The 27,427-nt window shown below is 37.2% G+C and overlaps 1 protein-coding gene across 1 annotated transcript in view; it reads right to left on the bottom strand.

The window, feature by feature from the left end:
• Positions 1-22,096, bottom strand: part of FAM241A (family with sequence similarity 241 member A) — a 39,153-nt gene extending 17,057 nt beyond the window's left edge. The window contains exon 1 of the mRNA XM_032333157.1: positions 21,719-22,096. Within this exon, the coding sequence (XP_032189048.1) occupies positions 21,719-21,898 (180 nt within the window). The 5' untranslated portion in view covers positions 21,899-22,096. The remainder of the gene's footprint in view (positions 1-21,718) is intronic.
• Between the last annotated feature and the right edge of the window lie 5,331 nt (positions 22,097-27,427).

The raw sequence follows: 27,427 nt of genomic DNA, 5'->3' as shown, positions 1-27,427 counted from the left end.
AGGTAAATTAACCAGAAATTAAAAGCTCAGAATAATCCTGTTTTTTCCTTAGTTTCTATCAATACATTAAATTTCACACCCAAATCTGTTTTTAAAAACAATTTTAGCATAATTAAAATACTTTTTTTTTCTTCAAAGATTTTATTTATTTATTTGACAGAGATCACGAGTAGGCCAGAGAGAGACGGGGAAGCAGGCTCTCCGCTGAGCAGAGAGCCTGATGCGGGGCTTGATCCCAGGACCCTGAGATCATGACCTGAGCTAAAGGCAGAGGCTTAACCAACTGGGCCAACCACGTGCCCCTATAATACTTTTTTATTAGTATTTATAACACCCAGAGAAATTTTTAAAAGATGCAGAAATGTCAGGAGTAAATCAAGAATTCTCTGAGCATTGGGGTGCTTGGGTGGCTCAGTCAAGTTAAATGTCTGACTCTTGACTTTGGCTAAGGTCATGATCTCAAGGTTGTAAGATTAGGCCCATGACCCCACATCAGGTTCCCTGCTAAGCATGGAAACTGCTTAAGATACTCTCTTTCCTTCTGCCTCTCCCACCGCCTCTCTCCCTAAGGAAAAAAAAGTGCTCTGAGCATTAAAATCACTGCCTTCTTCCTACTCTTCACATTAAATCCCTGGCAGTCCAGAAAGAAAAATAATGAGCAAAGAAGAAAATATCCCCAGTACATATAAGAATAAAACTACCTTAAGTTATGCATATCCAATATAACATTTATAATCATTTTGCTGTAAAAACACTTTTATTTGTATAACCAATTCAATTCAACAAACATTTTTCTGGGGACGTCTGGGTGGCTCAGTTGGTTGAGCATCTGACTCTTGGTTTGGCTCATGTCATGATCTTAGGGATTGAGTCCTGAATCAGTTTCTGCCCCTCAGCAAGGAGTCTGCCTGATACTCTCTCCCTCTCTTTCTCTCCTTTCCCTCCACTTGCATGCATATGCTCTCTCTCTCAAATAAAGAAATAAATCTTTTAAAAAAATCCAAAAAACAAAAAACAAACATTTTCCTGGTGCCTATAATATTTAGATAAATAAGACTACATTCTTAACTTTAAGAAACTAAGACATACTTATTTATGTAAAAATAAAGTATATTTTAAGGCTAAATATGTGTTTAAGCATTGTAAAATGCTGGCCTTTAGTTCAAAAAGGTCAGTTTGGTCAAAAAGTTAAATCAGGAGAGTTGGCCAAAACACTACCATTGCCAAAAACACTCACTAACATAATGCTTTCAAATATTTAGTTAAATGATGTTTTAAAAAAGTGATATGGTGTGTTTAACTGCTTTTGTCTTGTTATATAACAGCACAGTTGTTATAGCTGATGTACTATAAACTGACTCTGTAGTTATCAAAAATATCTTCACTTTAGCATTTAATCACCTGCAAAGACTCATTTTTGCTTTTTATTCTTCTTCATTTTTAAAGGCTGGTCCTATGTAGAGATGCCCTATGTAGAAGTATATAAGTCTTATAAACAACTAAATAATGTTTAAGTGAAGTTTTTAATGAATTTTGTAACATATTTATTAATTAAAAAAACTTAATATTTACTGAGTATTATATGCTGGGCAGTGTTTTAAGTACTTTGATCTTTAGAACCTAATGGAGGGCGCATGGATGCCTCAGTCGGTTAAGCCTCTGCCTTCAGCTCAGGTCATGATCTCAAGGTCCTGGGATCGAGGCCCGCATGGAACTCTCTGCTCAGCAGGAAGACTGCTTCCCCCTTTCTCTCTGCCTGCCTCTCTGCCTACTTGTGATCAATCTCTCTGTCAAATAAATAAATAAATAAAATCTTTAAAAACAAAACAAAACAAAACAAAAACCTAATGGAAACCGAGGAAGAGAGATTGTGTAATTTTGTCAAGGTCACCTAGTAACTGGTGGAGTGAAGACATATATTCAGGCATTCTGCTCTAAAGACCATGTTCTAAAGCCCTACACTATCTGCTTTCTTATAAATTAAAAAAATCTGGTAATTATTCACATTCTATTTGTTTATATCAGTTTTTTTAACAGCAGTTCAAACAGTTACACTTGTCTGGATTCATTTATATTTAGCAAAAATGTTAAATTATTTATAAATGGTTTTGTTTTGGTTCACTCTACAGTATAACCTGTGGTCTTGATTGTGATACTATTTGACCAGGATTTAAAATTTGTCTTTGTAAAAAGTAAACGCCAAACCAATCTCTAATTCTTTTTTTTTTTTTTTTTATTTCCAGCATAACAGTATTCATTATTTTTGCACCACACCCCGTGCTCCATGCAATCCGTGCCCTCTATAATACCCACCACCTGGTACCCCAACCTCCCACCCCCCGTCCCTTCAAAACCCTCAGATTGTTTTTCAGAGTCCATAGTCTCTCATGGTTCACCTCCCCTTCCAATTTCCCCCAACTCCCAATCTCTAATTCTTAATAACACCACTGCCTCCCCCCCAAAAAGAAAAGCAACCTCAATTGGCATAAAGACTAAGTATATAGAATACTTCAGAGGCCGATTTTTTGGGTTTCATTTTTCTAGCTATATTCAGTTAAAAAAGAAAAATGTATCTTATTTGGACAGAAATAACCACCTTTTATTTCCCCCTGAAAGTGTCTTGCCTTAGTAGTATGAACAATAGTACTAAACATAGTAGAATGTGATGCAATTATCATAGGAAGTCTGCCTTTATAAATAACATAACTTTGAATGAATATAATTATGGGGATACAAAAATTGAAGGAAGAACAATGATAGAAATAAGATGGGAGTCGGTTTCACAGGCATTTAGACTGAAAAGTCTTCCCTCACTTCCAAACACTGGAATTCTCTTTCACTCAATCCACTCCACTATCCCACATCAGCCTTCAAATGAAAGACTTTTTTTTTTTTCTTTAAAGATCTTGTTACTTTCTTTCAAAAGGACAGGAGTCTCCATTCCCAAAACAACCAACAAGAGATAGTATCATATGGTGATAAACAAATACATGAAAACAAATATTAAAAAAGTAGTAATTAGAAATTGTTAAAAAAAAAAAAAAAAAAAGCGCCCTCTCAAACCAGAAAAACTTCTGGGTTAGTTTCAGATTTAGCCCTTTTGGCTTTACTTTCTCCTTGCAGTTTAGAACCCACTGCCTACTATTTTAACTATGAATTCATAGTCCTATGTTCTCTCCCACTCCCTGACTTCCAGTAGACTCCAATTTCCCGGCTCCTTTTTTCTAGGCTGCTAAGTCTAAGGTAAAAATTGTGCTCAGATGCCTTGTTATAAAACCATGTTTGTTCAGTGTCCTAGTACTCTTCCATACTCTCAAGTCCTTTCAGTTATCCCTTGCTAACTGTTAATCCAATTTTTCATATTTATTGATCCAAATCTTTCCCATTCTTCTATCTTCTCCTTCCTTAGAGGTATTGCTTTTCTTTTTAAGGTTGACCTATAGTCATAATTGCAAATGCTTTCATTCATCTAAGTACAGAAATGAATTTTTATACTGTAACACTTATTTTTACTCCTAAAACAAAAGAAAAAAATAGAGATCCTGATTGGAATTGTACCACTTATGTATTAGGCAAGCCACACTTTAAAAACAAAACCAAGAAAGGCAAAGATATTACAAAATTAGGGCGCTGGTCAGTATCTAAAAACTAACTAGATAAAAATGGATTCTTAAAAGTACCAGGTCTATTACTGAAGGTCACTGTTCTAGTTGTTTGATTCTGTTGAGAGAACCATCAACATTTCTGACTTTGTGAATACCTCTTTTAAATTAGATTTGGAAAGAATGAGATCTTGCTATTTGCTACAATGTGGATGGAGCTAGAGGGTATTATGCTAAACAAAATAAATCAGTCAAGGCAGGATAAATTCCAAATGATTTCACTCATATGTGGAATTTAAGGAAGAAAAACAGATGAACACCAGAAAAGAAAAAAAAAAAAAGGAGAGAAGGAGGCAAGCCATAAAGATTTTTAAAAAAAATTATTTATTTGAGAGAGAGAGAGAGCATGTGCACATGGTAGGGGAGGGGCAGAGAGAGAGAGAATCTCCAGCCAACTCAGCCTTGAGCACAGAGCCCCATGTGGGGCAACCCACAACCCTGAGATCATGGACCTGAGCAGAAATCAGTAATGGAAGGCACTTGTGACGAGCACTAAGTGTTACATGTAAGTGATGAATCACTAATATTATTCCTGAAACTAATTTTACACTATATGTTAACTAACTAGAATTTAAATAACTTCAAATGTTAGGGAAAAAAATCAGAGTTTAGGACAGGAGTTTTAAGTTTGTACTTAGGCCACAAAAGTACAGCTTTATGAAAATCTGAAAATTCTACTTGTTTATGCTGTATCTTCCCCATATTATATTTGAAGATTTAAAGGTAAACATGACTGTTATGTCTAACAGAACTATGCAAATATATGAACCATCCCTGTTGGAATTAAGTTGCCTTTAAAGTTAACTATCAGTACTTTCTGAGGTCTATAATGAGATTTTGTCTCATAGCAAAGTTAACAGTACTTACGAATATGACAATTTTTCAAAAAGCTATGAAAATGCCACATATAACAATGCTTGGGAGTTGTTTATTGTGTTTTGTACAATAATAGCTCCTTGTTTTATATAGTGCACTTTTTGTCAAACCCAGTGACTTGGATGATACTTTTCTTTGCAGTTCTGATTTAGCCATCATGGTGCAATTCTTTTGAAATGAAATGCCTACTAAATTATTAATCAACCATTCAGATGAAGTGGGGGAAAAGTTTTGCTTTTTATTATTTATGGCACTAAGAATCTGTAGGAATCTGGCTTTATAAATAAGGAAAAGTATGTGGGCTTATTACATTTCTTCTGGAAAAAATACTTCAATAACAGTATATGTACATAAAGCCACCTTATCTTACAATGAAGTATAATAGTTGTTTTAATGTTATGTAAATGGTGACATAGTGAAAATGACTACAAGTTTGATGCCCACTGTAACAAAGTTTGTGTTTACTCTAAAAAGTTATGTTCCTCTCCTCTCAGCATGTTTTGCACCTGCATTTTATGCAAGATGTGTTGTGCCCTACTTGTGGCAAATCTGCACAGACCTGACTGATTTACCAGACCAACAGCTGCTTACTTTCAGGAAACCACACTCCAGTTCTTGGTGTGTGTCATGTCCTCTCTGAGTATCACTAACCTCTGATTACTTAACTCCAACTCCCATAATTCACAATCCTTGACTTACAGAACAGCCTGGCCTTGCAAAATAATTGCTTTAGTCAATTTGGTTAAATTCAGTAAATAATAATCGAATGCCTACTATGAGCAAGTGCTATGGGGTACACAAAAGAAATTATCCATGTTCTGTCTCATTAAGCTGTTTAATATACAAGGAAGGATATTTACTCAAATCACCATATTAAAACGCTGCTGTACTCTCTCTTACTAATTAAAATGATCTGCACTTTTATAAAATGTTCATAGTTGTTTTTTATTTTTCTGAGCATTACTTCTCAGCTCAGGCAACTCTTCAGATTTCTAGACTTGCATGCTCAACTCCAATTTCAACATTTCCATGGGGATTTCTTACAGGAACCTCAAACTCAACATGCTCTGTACCAAATTCATAATCGTCTGTCCTAAATTGGTCTTCCTCCAGGGTCTCCTACCTCAGAGAATGGCACAACCCAGAAGTGTAATCAAGAAGCCTGTTAGTCACTGTAGATGTCTTCACCTCCTTTGTCCTTTCTTGTTTACTTTTATTGGCTCATTTCCCTCTGAGTTTATGTTAGAACTCCTCCGGAACTTATCTGTAGGCCATCTTCTCTTCTTACTCTATAGCCTTTCCTGTTGAAGATTTCATGCTCTCTAATGATTTTATTAGTGCTTACCTGGATTATATGCTAAAGACTCTCACTTTAATTACACCCTGGCCAAGAGAAAACAATTAGCAAAGCATTTTTAATCTTTTCAGGAAAAAAAAAAATCCCTGTAGTTTTAATTTTATTTTTCCCCAATTTTTAAATGTAATCATCTCCCATTTTTATTTGCTTATTAGCTATTTGTTCAATAAACTTACTAAATACACACATTCCAGCCTTTGGTCCTGCAAAAACATCATTAAGTGTGTTGTTAAACTTTAGAGGTCAAGTGACTTCCCCAGAATCAGACAACTATCCAGGATTGAACAGTAGACTTCTGAATATAAATCTGAGTGCTTTCTAATAAACTGTGATGCAAACCTTTATGCAAAAGATCTGAACCAGACATAAAAAGAAAAATTTAAACAAATTCATTATAAGGTGCGATTATATGCTACTCCTTAAGAAATGTATTTTATAAGAAATGAAATTTGTAAGTCCATAATTATTTTACTTTCCCTCTCTTCTTCCACAAAGAGTTTTTTTTTTTTTTTTTAAGATTTTATTTATTTGTCAAAGAGAGGGAGAGCGAGCGAGCACAGGCAGACAGAATGGCAGGCGGAGGCAGAGGGAGAAGCAGGCTCCCCGCTGAGCAAGGAGCCCGATGTGGGACTTGATCCCAGGACGCTGGGATCATGACCTGAGCCGAAGGCAGCTGCTTAACCAACTGAGCCACCCAGGCGTCCCACAAAGAGTTTGAATTTACTTACAGTAGGAACAAGTGAAAAAACAAAACAAAACAGAGAACTGGAAGGTGGGATGGGTGGGAAAGAATTGAGAATTTAGATTGGGGAAAGATAAGTTACCACAATTACTAAAACCAAACCTCAAATTTGGTTCTACCCTCCTAGGAAGTCAAAGCAAAAGAAGGGGCACAGCCAAGTAATTCTCACTTCCTTTACTCCTCTACTCAAATGTCACCTTAGTGAGGCCTTCCATGATCACCTCATTTAAAACAGCAACCTTATGCCACGCCCACACTCCCTACCAACTCCCCTCCTTTTATCCCCCCCCCCAGCACTTATAACCCAGTTACTTGTTAATTTATTCATTGTCTCTCCCCCTACTACAATGCAAGTTTAATGAGGAAAACAATTTGGGCTTGTTTCTTTGCATCCTAGATACAAAGATACATAGAATAGTGCCTGGAAAATAGGAGCTCAATAAAGTTTTTGAGTGAATGAATGAATAAAAAGCTATTGAGAAAGTATATGCTAAATAGAAAAATAACGAATAGACAAATAACACCTAAAACTGTCAATAATACAATAACTATAATCAGTTGTTAAAACAATTGATGTTTAATATTAAACAAATGGATAAAGAAAACATCTTCAGTATACGGTCAGGCTGTTAAAGCAACTGAAGTCTTAAAACAGTAGCTAAGTATAAAGTGTCCAAAGACAGATTTCCAAATAGCTAATCATTTAAACTCCAAAGGGAGAATATTATTATCCAGAAATAGCAGAATCATTATATCCCTTTAATTATATAACTGTTAAATAGACTATGCATACATATTGAATAATGAAGTTTGTATTTAATTTTGTCTTCATATATTTATTCTCCAGTGTTTTATACTGGATAATTTTATTGATACCATGGATGGTCAATACTAAGTGGTTAACTCTCTATAAGAAATCCACTCTGTTCTTTCCCTTCTTTAAATTTAAAAATGTACTTCTACGCTGTGAAACTCTTGAGTTGAATTGTCTTTGAAACCAATAACCATTCAACACATGCTAGGATATGAACAAGTAGTTGGAATTTATTTGCTGAATAAAAACTCATCATAGATATGAAAGCAGCAATGTTGTTCTCATCAAAATTTTCAGTAGTTATCTTAGTATCAAGTGAAGTCCTAGCTATATAACTCAACAGAAAGAACTTCAAATATAAATCAATCCTTGCTTTTCACATACATATAAGTCATGTATTTTCTTTTTCTTTTTCTTTTTTTTTTTTTTAAGATTTTATTTATTAATTTGACAGTGTTCACAAGTAGGCAGAGAGGCAGGTAGAGAGAGAGGAAGGTAAGCAGTCTCCCTCCGCTGAGCAGAAAGCCAGATGCGGGGCTCGATCCCAGGACCCTGAGATCATGACCTGAGCCAAGGCAGAGGCCTTAACCCACTGAGCTACCCAGGCAACCCAGTCATGTATTTTCATATGCACATTGAAAGTGTGAGTGTATGTGTGTGTGTGTGTGTATAAAATATTGTCATGGGAAAAGATGAGAATAGAATTAATATTTTCTAGCAGCACCCGGCATTCAAGAGGAGGGATCAAGTACCCTCACTATCCAACAATTAATATACCATGTAGCAAATTTTAGAAATTACTTTGTTCTTTATTACTATACGGAATTAAGAATAAGTAAAAAAAAATTGTGGAAATTCTGCATTGTTTAGAATACTGTTTAGCCCTCATAGCTTTTTGAGGTATTTTACATCTATTATTAGATAACCAGTAGCACTGAAAAATAATCTTATCTATAGACACACAAATAAATTCTGTTTCAGTGGAGTTCAATTGTCTTCCCTCCCCTGCCTATGGGAAAAAGCCAGTTTTGAATCCACTTGTAAGTTTATTTTCAAGTCTTTTCCCCATATACACTTTTGACTTTTTTATTCACCTGTAAATCAGCTGTAACATTTGCTTGGTTCCCTCATTAATGATGAGTTAAGTAAAATCCTTAATGTGTGATCATTTTATATTTAATGAGCACTATAGTTTTACCTCTTCTTGAAAATTATCCTTTAACAGTGCTATTATTAAAATGACTGATCTGAATTTTAATTTATGTTAGTTCTGGGTTTTATCTACTATCTTTCCTATGTTGAGCTCAAGAAAAATTAAAAATAAATCTGCAAATTTAGACCAATTATGTAAGTTAATATCAGTTAGTATTTCAAGATCCTATGCTCATTAGCCTTTCACCTTCTCAGAAATGGGTGGTTTTAAAATACAGCATATCAGGGAAGATAATCCTTGCCTAAATTCTTACAAGTATCTTACCTGGATCCTTAGCTCAATACACAACTAACACTACTGGTTTCTTTTCTGTTGATTTTGACAATAGAGAATGTTCCTGCTATATACAAAGTCCTCTCTCTCTCTCTCTTTTTTTTGTTTTGGTGAAGAATTTTATTTATTTATTTGACAAAGATAGACACAGAGAGAGGGAATATAAGCAGGGAGAGTGAGAGAGGGAGAAGCAGGTTTCCCATTGAGTAGGGAGCCCGATGTGGGCCTCTATCCTAGGACCTTGGGATCATGACCTGAGCCAAAGGCAGCTGCCTAATGACTGAGCCACCCTGGCGCCCCAAAGTCCTCTCTCTTTTGAAACTAATTTTTGTCATAATTGCCCTTAGGAAGTCACATTACTTCAGCCAAATCATCAATTGAGTTTTTACCAGCAGTGTTGCTTTGGATAGAAGGTTTTATGGACTCTATGCTACACCCCAGAGATGCTAAAATAATTGAAGCATTTGCCACAGAATGTGATCTCTGCTCTCATGTTCTTCTGAGCGTGCAAAGGGGGAGTGGAGAGAGGCAGAGAATAAATATTTTAACAAAAAAATTATTAAGATAATTTCAAATAGTGAGAAAAGCTATGAAGAAAATATAACATAATAGAGGAAGAGAAGAAGTTGGGTGGGTTGGAGATTCCATGTGGTAAGCAGAGCTGGGATCTGAGAAGTAACAGCTAGGTTGATGATATAAGCTCTGTAAAGGGAAGGGCTGGGGAAAGAGTCCAGCAAAAACCTTGAGACAGAAAGGAGCTAGCTATGATCTTGATATTGACTTGGGGATGTTGACTACGATCTACATTAAAAATATGTTTTATATTTTGAACTGGTACATATAAACTAAAGATCTAAAAAATGACACTCATACCATGTGTGATAGATTCTAAAAATTTTATTCTATCCTATCCTGTTCACTATCCACTAAATTGGCTTCATGGCCCAACACTAGCTTGGTGGTTAAAACTCAGGCTTTAAGCATGGGTTTGAATCTCAACTCCAGAACTTACTAGCTGTGACCCTTTTAATAAATTACTTAAGCTCCTGTGCTACATTTTTTTACATCTTTGAAGTAGGGGCAATAATAGTATATACTCAAGAGGTTTGATACCAGATTTCTGAAACACTGAACCAGTTTATATTTTTAACTATAGTGTATTCTTATGTCATATAATTTATTTAAACACACACCACTTATCTTTTTAATCTTTTACAACTGGATGGGTGAAAAATAATTCCTAATAGTTTTAATTTGCATTTCTTTTATTTCTAGTGAGTTTGTACACTTTTCCTGCTCCTTAGATATTAAATATAATCACAAATTTCATTTCTTACAAAATGTACATAATAATATGTTAAACATAAAAATTTACCAACCATATAAAGCTTTACCTAACTGCAGTATCATATATTATAACTTATAGCATGTTTATTATTAGATTTATACTTGTTTGCCATTTATTCATTTTTTTTAAAAGATTTATTTATTTATTTTACAGGTGGAGGAGTGGCAGAGGGAGAGGGAGAGAGCCAGACTCTCCACTGAATGCAGAGCCCAATGTGGGGCTCAATCTCATGACCCTGAGATTATGACCTTAGCTGAAATCAAGAGCAGAAACTAAGAGCCACCCAGGTGCTCTTAGTTTGCCATTTCTAACTAAAATGCAATGTTATAGCATTTATTATTTATTTCCACTTATCTCCTGAAATTTCATAGATCCAGTAAAGGAGAAAAAACTTTTTGAGGAGAAAATCAATGAGAATATCAGCTAGCTCTTTTTTTGTTTGTTTTATTTTAAATGGGTTTGGTTTATTAAGGTAAATTTAAATACAGTTCAAGTAGCCCTTTCTAATATATAGTACTGTAAGTTGTTTTTAAAAAATATTATTCAAGTATAGTTGACACACACATTAGTTTCAGGTGTACCATGAGTTAGTAATTGAATTGGTCTGTTAAATCATTATAAACTGAAAAATACTAAAATTTGTATGCATTTCCATTTTAACCAATAGGATCCAATATTTTATTAAGTTTTAAAACTTTAAGTCCAGTGTAGTTAACATACAGTGTTATATTAGTTTCAGGTGTACAATACAGTGATTTAACACTTCTATTTTTTTTAAGGATTTTATTTATTTATTTGAAAGACAGAGATCACAAGTAGGCAGAGAGGCAAGCAGAGGGAGAGGAAGGAAAGCAGGCTCCCTGCTGAGTAGAGAGCCAGATGCGGGGCTGGATCCCAGGACCCTGGGATCATGACCTGACCTGAAAGCAAAAGCTTTAACCCACTGAGCCACCCAGGTGCCCCACTGATTTAACATTTCTATACGTTACTCACCCCTCATCATGAAAAGTGTACTCTTTAATTCCCATCACCTACCTATTCTACCCATCTCTCCCCCCACATTCCCTCTGGTAACCATCAGTTTGTTCTCTGTAGTTAAGAGTTAGGATCCAATGTGTTATATCACATTTGCAAACATACCCTATTGAAATCATCAAGTATTCAAAAAGGTAACACACAATTTCAGCCAAAGTTATTAAACATATTTACGAAAGTTGCCTGTGGGGTTACCTGGCTGATCAGTCAGTAGAGCATGCGACTCTTGATCTCAGGATTATGAATTAAAACCCTTCCTTGAGGGTAGAGATCACTTTTAAAAAAGTTGCCTATTGTAGAGGAAGAGAATTGCTACTTAATGAAAAAATAATTAAATAAGAAAAAAAGGGCTATGCATGAACTAATGAGAGATAGTGTTAGACCATGAAATGAGGAATATGATTAATTCAAGTTATAGGTTAAAAATTTCCACAATTTGTACTTTTCCTAAAATCTACATATTTTTAAAGACATGAATATCTTATATGTGCACTGGATGTTACTACAAGATGGAATAGCTTGTCTAGATGTTACTGTAAGATGAAATAGCTTGTCTATTGAAAGCAGTCAAAATCAAACATGTTTCCTTAAAATTGATTCCTCCCCCCTTTTTAAAGATTCATTTATTTATTTAAGAGAAAGAGAGAGAGAGAGAGTGTGTGTGTGTGTGTGTGTGTGTACACACATGAGCTGTAAGGAGGGGCAGAGGGAGAGAATCCCAAAGAGGACTCCCTGCTAAGCACGGAGCCTGATGAAGGACTTGACGCCACAACCCATGAGAATCATGCCCTGAGCTAAACCAAGAGTCGGATGCCTAACCAACTGAGCCACCCAGGTGCCCTGACATTCAATTTTAACTCTCAACTTAGGGAAGTAACAATAGCTTCTGTTATATGTCACTAGAAGACTTCTGAGCACCATAAATAAGGTATTCTGAATTCAATTAGATTGATGGAATTTGCCAGTTATGGGAAATCAAATGTATGTTCCCTTACTCTGTAGATGGTCTACATATGTTCAAGTAGATTTTGATCAGGAAGATTAAAAAAAAATCATTTTTTTCAGATTAATTGAAAAAGAATTAAAACTTTCAGAGATGTTAGAAAATACGATATCAAAGAGTATAGTAAAAACCATAAATAGAATTTAATTTTCATAACAGTATATTTCATAACAGTATATATTAAGTATTAATAATAATTTTATCCTATATTTTCCATAAAGTTCAAAACATTAGCATTTTGCTTTTTCTTTGATCAGAACACCAATAAGCTATAGCTGATGCTGTAAGAAAACAGTAACAACAATAAAGCCAATCATTTTCTCTTCCTTTGCCAAGAAAAGGTGTAGCAGCAATGAGGTTAAATGGAAAAAAAACAACAACAACAACACTGCATATGAGGGAAAAATAGATCAGAAAACAGAAAATATCTTTTGCATCACGTTAACTAGAAATTCAGTTTCTCTGCTGAAATGAAACTACTCTTTTGCTTGTCTTAATATTTTCCCTTAAATATACACACACATACACACACACACACCCCTCACACAAATATCCAACACACTTAATGAACCAAAACATGACTAGTAAGGACTCCTAATGTTTTTGAATCTGCTACATCAAGATAAGATTGCAACTCCAGAGAAGAAGGCAGAAAATGAAGACAGTGTCCTAAGGCTTAAAGAAGGTGGGAATAAAGATAAAGAGTTTTTACTTAGGCCTCTCAGGACAAGCTAAAGGTCATGGTGCTTTTCTTTTTTCCCTTTAAACTTCCTTTACTTCTTCTGTTGAATAGGAAACTGAGAATAACTTGTACAGAGGAAGGTGGATATTCTTTTTCCTAAGAAGGTTAAGTGATGCACAATTGAAAAAAAAATCTACTGAAGATCTCCACAAAATGCAACATATTTTAGGTTGGTGAGTTAACTTTTTTTAGAGAAATATTAAATAGTTAATTTTTAGATTAGTAAATCTTAATACTTTATTCAATACATAAGTAATATTTATTCTATAAACTTAAGTATTGCATATACTAAAAATACAGTTTTATGATGTGGTTAGTTGAGAGAGAGAAAAAAAGAAGGGAACCAGAAGGAAAAATGAGAGTAAAGGTGAGGATAAAATAAGGAGCTAATATTCATTGAAGGTCAATTATATGCTAGGTATTCTGTATACATAATGTCACCAAAGCCTCATAAGAACTTTAAGAAGTGGGTAGCAAAATACCAGTTACAATGAGGAAATTGAGTATCTGAGGGATTAAGTGATTAGTAAAACAGTAAAGCCAGAATTCAAACTTAGAATTGTCATACTCCAAAACCCTTTTCATCGTTCCATAAGGCTTAGCTTCTACAGAGGAGAGGAGGTAGTAGAGAGAAAAAGAGAAAGTAGCTGAGAGGTCAGGGAAGAATAAAAGACAGTGGGAGAAGGAGACCCTCAATAGGAAGAGTGAGGAAGGAGGTGGGTAGTAGGAAAGCGGGGTGGAAAAAGGATGTCAGAGAGAAAACAAAATAGAGAATGTTACTTTAAAGACTGGACGATGCCCTTGGGAACAAGATGAGGTTTAGGGGTGAACTCACCAAGCTCATAACACTCGTTACAGTTATTGAACACTGCTTTTAAAAGTATGAGAGAAAAAAAAAAAAGTATGAAAGAGAGCAGATCTTGCTACTCAAAGTGCAGTCCTTTCACCAGTGGCGTCAGCATCATCTGAGGGCTTGTGAGGAATGAAACACCTGATCTACTGAATCAGAACTTGTATTTTTGAAATAAGTCAAGCAGAGAGAGTCAATTATCATATGGTTTCACTTATTTGGGGAGCATAACAAAAAGCATGGAGGACATGGGGAGTTAGGAGAAGGGGGTTGGGGGAAATTGGAAGGGGAGGTGAACCATGAGAGACTATGGACTCTGAAAAACAATCTGAGGGGTTTGAAGTGGGGGGGGGGGGAGGTCAGGGTACCAGGTGGTGGGTATTATAGAGGGCACGGATTGCATGGAGCACTGGATGTGGTGAAAAAATGATACTGTTATGCTGAAAATAAATAAAAGAAAAAAAAGAAAAAAAAAAAAGAACTTGTATTTTAACAAGAGGCACAATCATGCCCTTGGCTTTTTTTTTTTTTTTTTTTTTTAATGACAATTCCTGACTCATGGCCCTGGAAATCTTGGGAAAACATCATCCAGTTTCTTCTATCCAGACCTTGGGGCTTCTACCATTATGTGGGAGGCCTCTTTGCGTATATGAAAAAACACTGGCTTTAGAATTTGGAGACCTGGGGTCTGGTCTTTTTTCTAGTTAGTTGTAGGACCTAACCTACAACTGTAGGTTGGGGTACAAGAAACCTGTGTTTCTTGTACCTCACCAAGAGTTCAAATATATCTTTCTAGGGAAGAGTTAAATGACTTCCTTACCTGTATTTACTATGTTGAAGGGCAAGTATGGTGAATATTATGGACCGACTTGCTTATCCTCTCTATCCCCCTGCCACTCAAAATGCGGTACATGAACATAGCATCAGCATTGTAAGGGCCTATTTAGCCAGAGCAGCCCCACCTCAGTTGAACAGCCATTTTGTTGCTTATGCAGTAAAACTTAAACTGACCCTTCCCCACCAAGGGAACTTACTTAAAAGCAAGTCTGGAAAACCAGTCCCAGGAACAAAGCCCAAATACAAGGGTGGGTCAGGTCAGGTGAAGATAACAGACTGAATGCAGGGATGAGTCGGGTCAGGTGGAGACATCCAATCAGTAAAGCGGGCATACTGTCTCCCTAGCTACCAAGGAGTGTTGGCCCCGCGTTTTGGGCACCAATTCTGACCAAGGTGATAGGCTAGTTCAAATAGCTACCATGGGGTGAATTGTAATTCAACTGGCCACCCATGTGTGACCTAGCGTGACTGTGCAGCTTTCTCTGTGTGTTACAATCTCATTCGCCACCTGCGTGTGGCCAGGCCCAACCACATGCCTTTGCTCTGTAAAAGTTAGTCTGTGAGGCAGGGAGGGGTCGTCGCCCTCTCTGTAAGGTGCGAACCCCGACCGGTCAGTTTGAGGGTTGGTTTGATTCTCAATGCTTGGTACAAAATAAAGCTTTGCTTGACCTTCACTTTGTATCAGTCTCGCTCCTTTGACCATAGACCCATTATTGGGGGACCCAACAAGCATCATTTGGGTGCTTTTAAGAGATGCAAAATCTTGGGCCTCACCCTGGACTAAGGAAATCACAATCTGCACCTAATAAGAGATGATTCATATGTACCCTAAAACACAGGAGCACCTTCCTCCTATGGTGACTTTCTAAATGCAGAGGCTAGGAAACTTGAAAACTGTATTTCTTAGATTTCTTTTCAGTGTGGACTCTGTTTGAAAATTAGGCCCCAAAGCTAACATTTATATAATTATTATGTGCTGCGGATTGCTATAAGCACTTTATACACATTAACTCAAGGAATCCTCCCAACAATCCTGTAAGGTTGATACAATTATTATTCCCTTTATATAGGTGAAGAAACTGATGTCTGGAGAGGTTAATTAACTTGCCCAAAGTTATAGTTAGTAAGTCACAGAGTTAGGACTCAAACCCAGGTATTCTGGATCTAGAATTTATACTATTGATCATATTTTTAATAGATCAAAGAGGAAGCTTAAGCCTTCCTTCTGCTGCAGTTTTTTTTTTTTTTTTAACAGATAATCCTGTGGAACATATACTCTGGCAAGTGCTTTTATTTTATTTATTTTTAATTAATTAATTTATTTTAGAGGAGAGAGTGCACACATATGCATGAGGGGAGGAGACGAGGGACAGGAGACAGAAAGAATTTCTCCAGCTGACTCCCCCCGGGAGCCAAATGGTGACTGGATCCCAGGACCCTGAGATCAGACCTGAGCTGAAACCAAGAGTCAGAAGCTCTACAGAGTGAACCACTCAAGCGCCCCAGGCAATGGGTTTTTATAAAGCTTTCTTCATTATTCATCTACCTATCTATGAATGAGCATTGATCTGAAAGTTCTAGGTATCACAAAGGCAAGAAGTAGTAATGAAGCATTAGCATTTGAAAGGAAGCAAAATCAATCTATAGATTGGATGATTATATATCTAGAAGATGCAAAGGAATCAAGTCTAAGAGATACTGTTATTTATTAGCATTAGAATTAATAAAAGAATTCAGAAAGGTAACTAGTTAAAAACTAAATATATAAAAGCCAGTAGCTAGAAACCAGCAGCAAAAGGATGATTTGTGGCGAAAAAAATCCCGTTCACAATACCAACAAAAATGTAAAAGCTTAATATAGATTTTACTATTTATAACTATTATGAAGGATTGTATAAGGCAGGGAGAAAGTGGATTATCCAATCATTGGCAGAGAAAAAAACAGATTAGCTCCATAACTCCACCCAATACCTAAAGATATTCTAAAGAGACAAAACATACAGAATTTAAAAAATAATAATAAAACCATAAATACACAGACACACAAGAAAATACTAGATATTTAACTGATTGTAGGGTTAGAAAGAATGCTCTGAACAGATATAGATATGTATATACGTTATGCATATGTATATGTGTGGTATGTGCGAATGAAACTACTAAAATAAATTCCTTTAGCAAATAAAAATTTAAAGCATTTTTATTTTTTTTTCTTTTTCTTTCTTTTTTTTTTTAATTTTTTATTTTTTATAAACATATATTTTTATCCCCAGGGGTACAGGTCTGTGAATCGCCAGGTTTACACACTTCACAGCACTCACCAAAGCACATACCCTCCCTAATGTCCATAACCCCACCCCCCTTCTCCCAAATCCCTCCCCCCAGAAACCCTCAGTTTGTTTTGTGAGATTAAGAGTCACTTATGGTTTGTCTCCCTCCCAATCCCATCTTGTTTCATTGATTCTTCTCCTACCCACTTAAGCCCCCATGTTGCATCACCACTTCCTCATATCAGGGAGATCATATGATAGTTGTCTTTCTCCGTAAAGCATTTTTAAATAGAAAATATCATTAACAAAATTATAAAGTCAATAGCAAGCAGAGAAAATATTTATAATCAATGTGAAGTAAAAGATTAACATTTTAGTGTCAAAAAAGTTCAAAGAACATGATTAAAAAGAAATGCAAATGCTCAATAAATATATGAAAGATTTAGTAAGCCTCTCCAGCAATATCTTATAACATAAAATAATTTTGACCCACTAAATTGGCAAAGATTAATCTATAAATTATACCATTCATTAGAGGCATGGATGGTTTCCAATCAGCACTCTTACACTCCAATGCTGGGAGTGTACATTGGTGTGATCTTTCTTGAAAACAATCCTTTAGAATGTTCCAAGATGCTTCAACGAGTTTGACACATTGACCTAGTTCTTTCGTTTCTAGGAATCTAATGCAAGGTAGAACTGTGAGGTTTTACAAGGAAAGATTTTCCTTATAGCATTATTTAAAAAAAAAGTTTGTACCTTAACGTACAGTAGTAGGAAAATGGACTATTAGGCAGCCTTAAAATAATTTTTGCAAATAATTTTTCATAACACGGGAAAATGAAACAACATGCTAAGTAGCTAAAACAAGAAAGCAAATTCAGTATTACATTAAAACATATTAAAATATATGTGTGTGTAAATACAAGTATAGTAATATATGAGAGAGAGAGAGATTAATGTAGAAATACCATTGTATGAGATATATTTTTTTAAATGTTTGGTATTTTTAAACAAAATGTTTCTTGGAGTGGGATTTCAAATGTTTTCATTTTCTTCCCTAGAGTTTTCTTTATTCCTACAGTTTCCAAAGTATATTACTTCAATAACCATAATGACCTTAGAGCTAAAGATAATGATTCTAAAGTCAGTCTGAGGATAATAGGATCTCTGTGCTCTGGGAGGTACGAAGGGCCATCTTAGGTTACTTAAGTTGTGAACTGCCACATCTAAGCAGATGCTATTCACATTGTAGGCATGTAATAAAAGGACTAGAGATGTTTAGTCCTTTACTTATGCAGTAGATCAGAGACTCTCTTATATAAAGCCACCTGATGGTCATAGTTATGAATATCATTGAATCACCTCTCATACATACAATGAATCCACACACCCGTGGGATAGTTATACCGTCTCCCTTCAATCCTTTGAGCATTTTGTCTCTTTCCCTTGGTTATCTCTCTGAGATGTCTGATGCCTACTTCAAACTTGACACAGTTTCTTCATCTAAAGGACCTGTTCTATTCTTTCAAGTCTTCCTTTCAGGTCTTCAAGGATACTTGAATTTAACTAGGCTTCCTTTGTCCATCATCCTACCAGGAGAGACAAAGGAACCTTCATTTTCTCTCAGATGGAGTGGCATTTAAGAACAAATAGTAAGAAAAAAAAGCAATGCTGACAATCTTAGTTATTAAGAAAATACCTATATTACTATTTCAGTATTACATGAAATAAATACCAAGCTATAGATATATTCTGAGCTGGCTGGTATCGTACCAATAAGATAAAGATAGCTTTTGTACAGCCAAAGCTGATACAAGAGACTTCCTGGCTGAAGGAAGGGCATGAGAACTTTCAGACAGGAATGGAAAGAAAATCAGTGAAGGAAAGGATGCATGTGGAGGGACCCTTAGCCTAGGGAATAGCTAATGGAAGAAACCTGCTTCATCAAGTTATCAGGTAAGGGCAAAACTCAGTGAAGGAAATAGAAATAGGAAGGTATTTAACACAAAAAATTAGGTGCTGAAAAAAATCACTGAAAGCAGCAGGAGCAAAAGTCTGGTGTCTTCTGAAGCTACTACATTCAAGAGCACCACCATAGCCTGGATCCAATAAAAAAGGAGAGTCTGTGCTGTCTCTTGCTGCTGCCCCCACGGATGCTGCCAGTTCTCTTTCAACAACCGTGAGGCTAAGACTGTGGAACACCAAGTGAGTGTGCTAAGCAGAAAGGACATCAGGAAGAGGGACTCTGCCTCATTTCCAGCTAATTAGTGTTGATTTTGTTTCTGTGTCTATCATTGTTTCTGTGGAAAAAGTCACTTTAAATTCTAAAAATCAGTCTGCAAAACAAGTTTTCAAAAATATTCTCTTGTAATTTGGAGTCTGTGTGCTCTTAAAATAACAAACAAACACATACCATCCCCTAAGGAAAAACTAAATCAAACAACTCCTCAGGATATATTTTATAGTCACTGAATTCATTTACTTCTTCCTCAAACATTTTTATATCTACAGTTACCATCATTGCAAGGGAGTGCATAAAAATTTTAAGTTTCATATGTAGGACTTGAGAAAAAAAGAAAACAAGCCTTAGTGATAATATTATCAATGAATGAATTATCACAAAAGCTTGCTTCTTATACAAAGGGTTGCACTGCCCCAATTTTTTGTTCATTTTTGGTTTCTTTCCAATTTTAGTATATGCGCTGTGGAAGCAAGCACTCATTTTTGGTTTCTTGCTAAGTTCTTCTTTGGTGCTCATTTGTGGTAAATGCATATCTCAGGTGTAATTCACAATTATTGTGTATGTGGGCTTACAGTACAAAAAAATACATCATTAATAAAAAATAACATTTTCTGGGGCACCTGGGTGGCTCAGTTGTTAGGTTCAGTTGTCTGCCTTCGGCTTGGGCCGTGGTCCCAGCATCCTGGGATCAAGCTCCCCATCAGGCTCCCTGTTCAGCAGGAAGGTGGCTTTTCCCTCTCCCCACTCCCTCTCCTTGTGTTCCCTCTCTCTCTGTCAAATGTGTAAATAAAATCTTAAAATATATATATATTAAAAAAAATTTCAAACATTTTAAAGGAGTACAGGAAAAAAAATTTCCATGACAGGGAATGATAGAAGTAGGTATGCAAAATGCTGGGATGTATGTTTTCTAGTATATATATTTCATTTTTATGTGTCATCCTTTTTCTTTGTACCATAAACAATTTTGGTAAAACCAGAGATATTGAAGATGTAAAATCCACAGAAGTGTACATGAAATAATATTTTACATGCTCCCTTACAACATTTGAAAATTTACTTTGAGAACCTAAGTTCAAATGTATTCCCCTCACCACCACCACCACGCAGAGAGTTCCTGTTGCTGTTTTCTTCACTTTTCCAGTTGAACTAAAGCAAGAGGAAACTAAGCCCTTTAGCTACTACTGAGTCATGGTATAGTTGGTATAGTTGGGAAGCAGGGTAGCATTAGGAAGGGAATCAGGAAAATCTCCTGGCAACCAATTATTTGCTTCAGTCACCATGCCATTTCTTATATTGTCATAAGGATGAAAAATTACACTTGTACACGGTGAGCGAGACTAATGCTAAGGCATATTTTGTGTGTCCCATGCAATGGTATTTCTGTTTTCTGAATGAAATATTGAAATCCTAGAAGTTATACTTTACCTATTAATACATTTAGTGATGATATTGGAGTCTGTGAGATGTTACAAAAAGGACAGATGGAGAGTAATTAAAAGAGACAGGTATCAATTCCTTGTCTCAACACTGCAGGCTTTAGCAAAGGCAGATCATCATTTGAATTCCTGCTTTTTAATGTGATTCTGAAGAATGGCTGATCTCAGGTATTTTCGAGAGTCTAATTACTGTTTTTGCTGGTGAAGATCCATCCTACATATAACTCAGTTTCTTTTATTAAATTTCTTGCCTACTCTTGAAGACAACTGATATGTTGTAATGCTTATTATGATACTTCATGTAGTGAGAACAAATTCAGAGGGTTTCAAAAATTACCCAACTTCTCCTTTCCCTTACTAATACTTCTTTCCGTTTGGTACTAACAGAAAGCAATTTTCCTGCCTTTTCACTTTTAAAATGAAGTTTAGATCTCTTTTGTGTTCATGTGACGAACCTACTCTTGGAGAGTCCCTGTCAGGATATCTATTGTAATACTCGCTCCTACACATGCCTTCAGACATTGATTGCATATCTAGAGAAATACACCCACACCTTTTCAGAAGCGCTAGGTGTGTGTTCAGAAATGCCAAGATGGAGGGCAGGAAGGGAGCAACTATCCCCTAAAACACAGCACAGGGGTATCGACTTGAAGTTGGGAAAAAAAAAAATGTTTACATGTAAGGCTTTTAGACCAATGACCGTTATGGAGGTACTTCCACGGAGCCCCGGGGGCTGGCCTGAGCCTCCTCTGCCCCACAGCAGGGGAAGGGCTGTGCTGACCCCGCTAGACCCGCGATCCCAGGGCACTCGCCACCGCGCACGCATGGCCCTGCAGCCCGGCCCACAGCGCGCCGTCTAACCGCTCCTCGGGCCAGCTTCCCCGAACGCCGCAGCGACCAGCGCCCCACGCCGAGCAGAGCACAGGCGCAGCCCGCCCGCCTACTTCCCTCCGCCGCCGGGTGGGGCTCGGGAAACCGGCCGGGCCCCGCCGCCCCTCCCCTCCCCGCTCACCTGCTCGCGCTCCTCCAGCGGACGCTGCCCGCGTCGGCGCGGGCTCGCTCCGGGCTCCGGCTCTGTCCCCGCCACCAGCCGCTCCGCCAGCGCGTCTCCGTCCTCGTCGCGCTCCCCACCGCTGCTGCCGCCGCCGCCGCCACCTCCGCCGCCACCAAGCAGCTCCCCGGCCGAACACATCCCGTCGCCAACTCCCGCCGCCGGAGGAGGCCGAGCGTGAAACGCGAGGCAGCGGTCGCCACCCGAGGGCCGGCCGGAGATCCGCCGCGCTGCCACAGACTGGAGCCTCCGGAGCGCGCCCCGCTGGCCAGGGTGCCAGAAGTACCAGCCCTGCCCGGCCTCTCCTGTCACTGGCTCGCCCCGCCCCGGCCCCCGGGGCGGAGCACACCCGGGGGGAGGGGCCAGGGCGGGGGCGGAGCCAACGGGGGCGTGTGTGAGAGAACTGAGAGCGACTTCATGTGTTCGCGCGTGTTTGTGAGACTGTGTGAGAATGTACATGAAGAGACTGTATGTACGTGTGTGTGAGAGATTGTGTGTGAAGAAAGGAGTCTGTGTACGAGATAGTGTATGTGTGTGTGTGAGACTGCTGGAGTGTGTGAGAATGACTAGGTACATAACAGACTGAGAGATTTTGAGATTGTTATGTGTGAGAGTGTGCGCGTAAAAGTGTTAGAAAAGCAGTGTGTGCGAGAAATAAGGTGTGTATGTAAGAAAGTGTGTTTGTGAGGGAGGGAGGGGAGCATGTGTGTTGGGGTTGTGTGTAATACACAGTTACACCCCTGCAGGGTACCTCTGTTCTTCCCTGGAGCAGGGGCTGGGCCTGGGTGTGCTGCTGGATGCCTGTCCTGAGTAGCCGTCCATCCTTTGCAAGTAATAACACATTTCTCTCGTTTGTTCCTTTTGTCTTCTGTCTAGTATCTCTCTGAAGGTCTGTGTCTTTGTTAATTGTTTCTTCCATGTGTGTTGGTTGTTGGAGCCTTGGGAGTATTTGGTAGTGTATCTGCCTTTGTGTATATTTCTGTAAATGGGCAGGGATATGTCTTTCTCTCTCAGTGGATGGTAAGGGGGATACAACTAATTCGTTAGTCTTTTCCTTACTACCTGTGATATTGTGATTTATAAGAAATATACAGTTGACCCTTGAAGGTTATAGGGGTTAGGGACACTGACCTGCACAATCAAAACCCCATGTATAACTTTGGAGTCTTCAAAGAATTACTGTTAGCTTAGTGCTGACTGGAAAGAAGTCTTACCAATACATATATATAGTTGATTAATATATTTTTTGTGTTATAGGTATCATATACTGTATTCTTACAATAAACTACACTAGAGAAAAGAATATGCTACTAAAAAAGAAGTCACAGGAAAGAGAAAATGCTTAATAGTACTATGAAAAATCCAAGCATTAGTGGACTTGTGTTGTTCAAGGGTCAACCATATATTTGGTCTTCATCCTGTTGGAACAGAGCTCCTAAAACCTTGGAATTTCCTACTGGAGGAGAATGATAAACATCTTTTCTTATGCTAATGAGGGAATGTTTGGAAAGCCTCTAGTTAACTAAGGATGGGGGCTAACTGCTGGGAGAATAATCCTGGTGAGTAATGGGTTAGAATTTTTAGTACCACCCCCTGAACTCCGGGAGGGTAGAGAGGTTTTGGAAGTTGAATCAATCAAGGATGGTCAATGATTTAATCAATCATGTCTATGTAATGAAGCTCCACTGGAAGTTCAAAAGGACAGAGGTTCCTAGAACTTCTGGGTTAGTGAACTCATGAACATGTAAGCCAAGTGGTTTGCACAGAACATGGAAATTCAGTGCCCCTTCCAACACATCTTGTCCTATGTACCTCTACATCTGGCTGTTCATCTGCGTCCTTTATATTATCCTTTATAATATAGAAACTAGTAAAAGTTTCTGTGAGCTGTTCCAGCAAGTTCACTGAACCCAGGATGGGGTCATGGAAACCTCCAATTTAGAGCCAGTTGGTCAGAAGCACAGGTAACAAGCTGGACCTGCAGTTGGCATCAAAAGGAGATTAGTGTGTGGTAGTGAGTTCTTAAGGTGTGAGATCTGTGATCTTAGCTCTAGGTAGATAGTGTCAGAACTGAGTTAACTGCTTGATGGTGTTAGAAAACACATATTAAACCACCCTACCCATTTTGTTGAAGGGAAGTTGGAGGGTATTTAAAAAAAAAAAAAACCAAAAACAACTTTGTATATCTTTTACCTGTTTTTTGAGAAAATTATAGACTATTGTATAGCTAAAATATCAAGCTATTTGTCAAAGGAAAATTAATGTGCCTATGCATGGAGAAGAATGAGGTATTTGGAATCTCCTATTAAAATGTCTTCAGGCCCGGGGAGGGAATTAAAATAGAAACTTAGAGAATTATTCTATTTATTTATTTTTTAAAGAGATTTTTATTTTTTTAATTGACAAAGAAAGAGAGCACTCAAGCAGAAGGAGTGGCAGGCAGAGGGACAGGGAGAAGCAGGCTCCCTGCTCTGGGCCCTGGGATCATGATCCGAGCCAAAGGCAGAGGCGTAACTGACTAAGCCACCCAGACATCATTTAAAGACTTATTTTAAGATCTGTTTCCTGTTTTTGGTAATCAGGACTATAGAAACTAGAAAATATGCCTTTGGATATCACAAATTAGAAAGAAAATTAATCTGGTTTATTTCCTTTCTTAAAAACCTTTTAAGACCCAGAGGAAAGTATTTAATATTATATATATAATGAGAAACAAATGTCTCCATGGGAAGCCAAAAATAGTACCCAATGGACCTCTTTGCTTTGCTCTAATGACAACATTTTCATTCTTGAAATTTTGCTTTGGCTCTCAGTAGTATTTCTTATAAATAATGGCCTATAAATTTTTTACAAAAAGCTTTACGATTGTATATAGTGGCACAGAGAGCATCAGCCTTTTACTGCCAACTCTGTGGAGCTTAACACACATTTTAAAGTTCCCCCTCTTTTGGCCTGTGTCTGACAACTTGATAAGTCAAGCAGCTATGATATGCACTCTTCAGTCAGGTTACAGAGTGAACAGAAATTCCTTTCATATATGAGGATTCAGAAGGCATAGAATAGATATAGTAGGGCAGGTAAAAAGAGTAATATAGAGCTTAGTTTTGTTCATCTTGGGGGTCAAGTCTTACAGAAGTCCTTTGGTTCTAGAATATACTCTCTGGACTTTCAGAGATACAGGCTTTTTCTTCAAGAATTGTATTCAGTCATTTAACATGTATTTATTGAACACCACTAGGCATTAGGCCCAGGTCTAGGTCCCTACTCTTAATTTCCATTTTATTCTCTTTCAAATTCTGGTCTGTTTATCTGGCAAAATCCAAGAACTTCCACAAAAGAGTGGCCAAAATCTTCTGATCCTCGTCTAGGACTGATGTCACAACTTCTTTTGTCTTAGTGTTGTCTACCTTTCATTTAGTGAATGAGTTTTCTCTTTGAACGGTGATTCTTTTGTTCATAAAGACTTTGGTCTTTCCTGGAAACTTAGGAAATCACTTCTTTAAAAAAAAATTCTAATAGTAGCATTTTGTGAAAAAACAAAAACAAAAAACATTATTCAGGTTACATCCCAGACAGCACACTTTCAACCACATCTTATGGGAGGGGAAGGCTGTTTTCACTGGACTGTACAATATGGATATTATACGTAAAAAGCTATTATTGCAGTTATCTGTGGCAAATATATTTGCTGTTACCTAGGCAACTATGACATGTTGGTCTCAAATTGTGTGTAGTTTAGTTGTGATTTTATTAGTGTATTTACCTTGAGTTTTCACAGGAATTAGTAAGTGGCAAGAAACAGATGCCTGTCTAAAGTGGCCTATGTAGTGCTAATGTGTCTTGTGCAGTTGCTTTGGGAATAAGAACTTTTAATCTCTCACTTTCACACCTTTAATAACTTATTTTTAATGTTCTTCCACTCTTACTTAGACATTTTTCCAGAAGAAAATGAACAAATCAGAGCAATCTGTCCTCATTTAGTACAATAATCTTAGAGATAAGTGCAGTTATTTGTGGAAACTTCATTTTCAATTTGATTTTTTTTCATATTACTATGATGTTAATTTATTATGTTTCCTGTGTTTTAATTTTTGCTTCATATATGATTTTTTATCTGCTTCTTTTCTGTTTAGTAGATCCTTCGGTATGAGGAATTATTTTTGAGATGTTTGGAATCTGAACCAAAAATCTCAGGAAAAGGTATGGTTTCTAGATTTATATAAATGAATTTAAAGGAAAAGTAACTTATTGGAGACCATGCACTTTCTTTAGTCTTCCTTTAGTTTCAGGAAGCTATATCAGAGAGATGTTGCACCAGTGCTTGCTCAATGTTCTCTAGCCTTCCCAGAGAGAACACTCTGATTCAGAGGAGCAGACATTTGCCCTTCTTGGAATTAATGTTTAGACTTGCTGTTGCTAAAGAACAAAATTCAGCTGAGGCAATTTTAAGGATCGTATTGGCTTATTCAGTGATTTATGGATTGAGCAATATCCAGTATAGCAGACAGAAAGGAGCTCCAAAGAATTGTTCAGTTCAAGAGGGTTTTATAGACCAAAGTGAGGAGGAGCAGGGAAGTTATACTGGGCATTTGCTGACTGGAGCAAAGGGAAGTTTGGAGCTGGGTTAGGTAACTTGTCTTGTGTAGGCAAGTGCTGACTGGTTGAGCTAGGCCTTCATTTCCTGGGAGAGCCTAACAGAGAAAGTTAAGTTTTGGTTTGCTAACATGGGGCTTAACATGAGTGGACTCCAACTAAGGCCTAATTTGGTTACTTTAACACTGTTTATTCTCTTCTTTGATGTGACATTATATATGTGCTGCTGAGTTCTTTCCCTACAGTCGGAATGCAAATTAGGAGTTGCGTTTGGCTTAAAAAAAAAATGTTGAGGTTGCTATTCCAATTCACTAGGGGAAAAAAAGTAATTATAAAGTACCACTTAATATATGTTACCAATTTTTAAAATGTTGTATTGGACTTAGTATGGACAATGCCTTAAGGAAATGTTAAACTCAGTTATTGCCAGTAGGGCTAACATTCTTTTGGTAGTACATATTCAGAACCATAAAAATATCCATACCCTTTGGCCCAGTAACCCCAGATGTAGGAAATAACTCAAAAGGGGAAAAGCCTGTTTGTATAAAGATGTTTATGGTAGAACTACAGTGAAGACTTCAAGGAAGCCTGAATGCCAACAGGGAAATGGCTGAGTAAATCTGATACACCAATACAACTGAATGTTAAAATGTTAATAATGGAGATTTTTGTCTTAATGTAGTAAATATATTTACTATAATGCTGAATGAAAAAGTGCAGGTGGGTGGTAGCAGTGCCACCCATCTATCCTATATCCTAGGAGCTGGGAAGATTAAAAGAGTAATACAAAAGTTAGCTTTGTTCCATTAGGGAATAAGTCTGATAGAAGTGAAATTATGTAAACATTGATCAAATCTCAAAGAGAACATTTTTAAATTAGGGGGGAAGGGCCGTATGCTCCCTTATAAAATTAACTTTACTGTTGTAACTTAAAAATAAACATTTGTAAAGATTTGTATCTGTTTTCCTTATAAAATGGGATAGCTGACACCCAAAGTCTGGCAGATTCAACTCCATAGCTGAAAGTTCTATCACCTTTTGTTGAATAATTTAGTTCTTGAATGGGTTTGGATCTTT

Source organism: Mustela erminea, chromosome 2 (assembly GCF_009829155.1).
Source record: "Mustela erminea isolate mMusErm1 chromosome 2, mMusErm1.Pri, whole genome shotgun sequence".
Classification (NCBI taxonomy): Eukaryota; Metazoa; Chordata; class Mammalia; order Carnivora; family Mustelidae; genus Mustela; species Mustela erminea.
The sequence above is the reverse complement of the archived record's forward strand: the minus strand, read 5'-3'. Positions and strand labels throughout refer to the sequence as shown.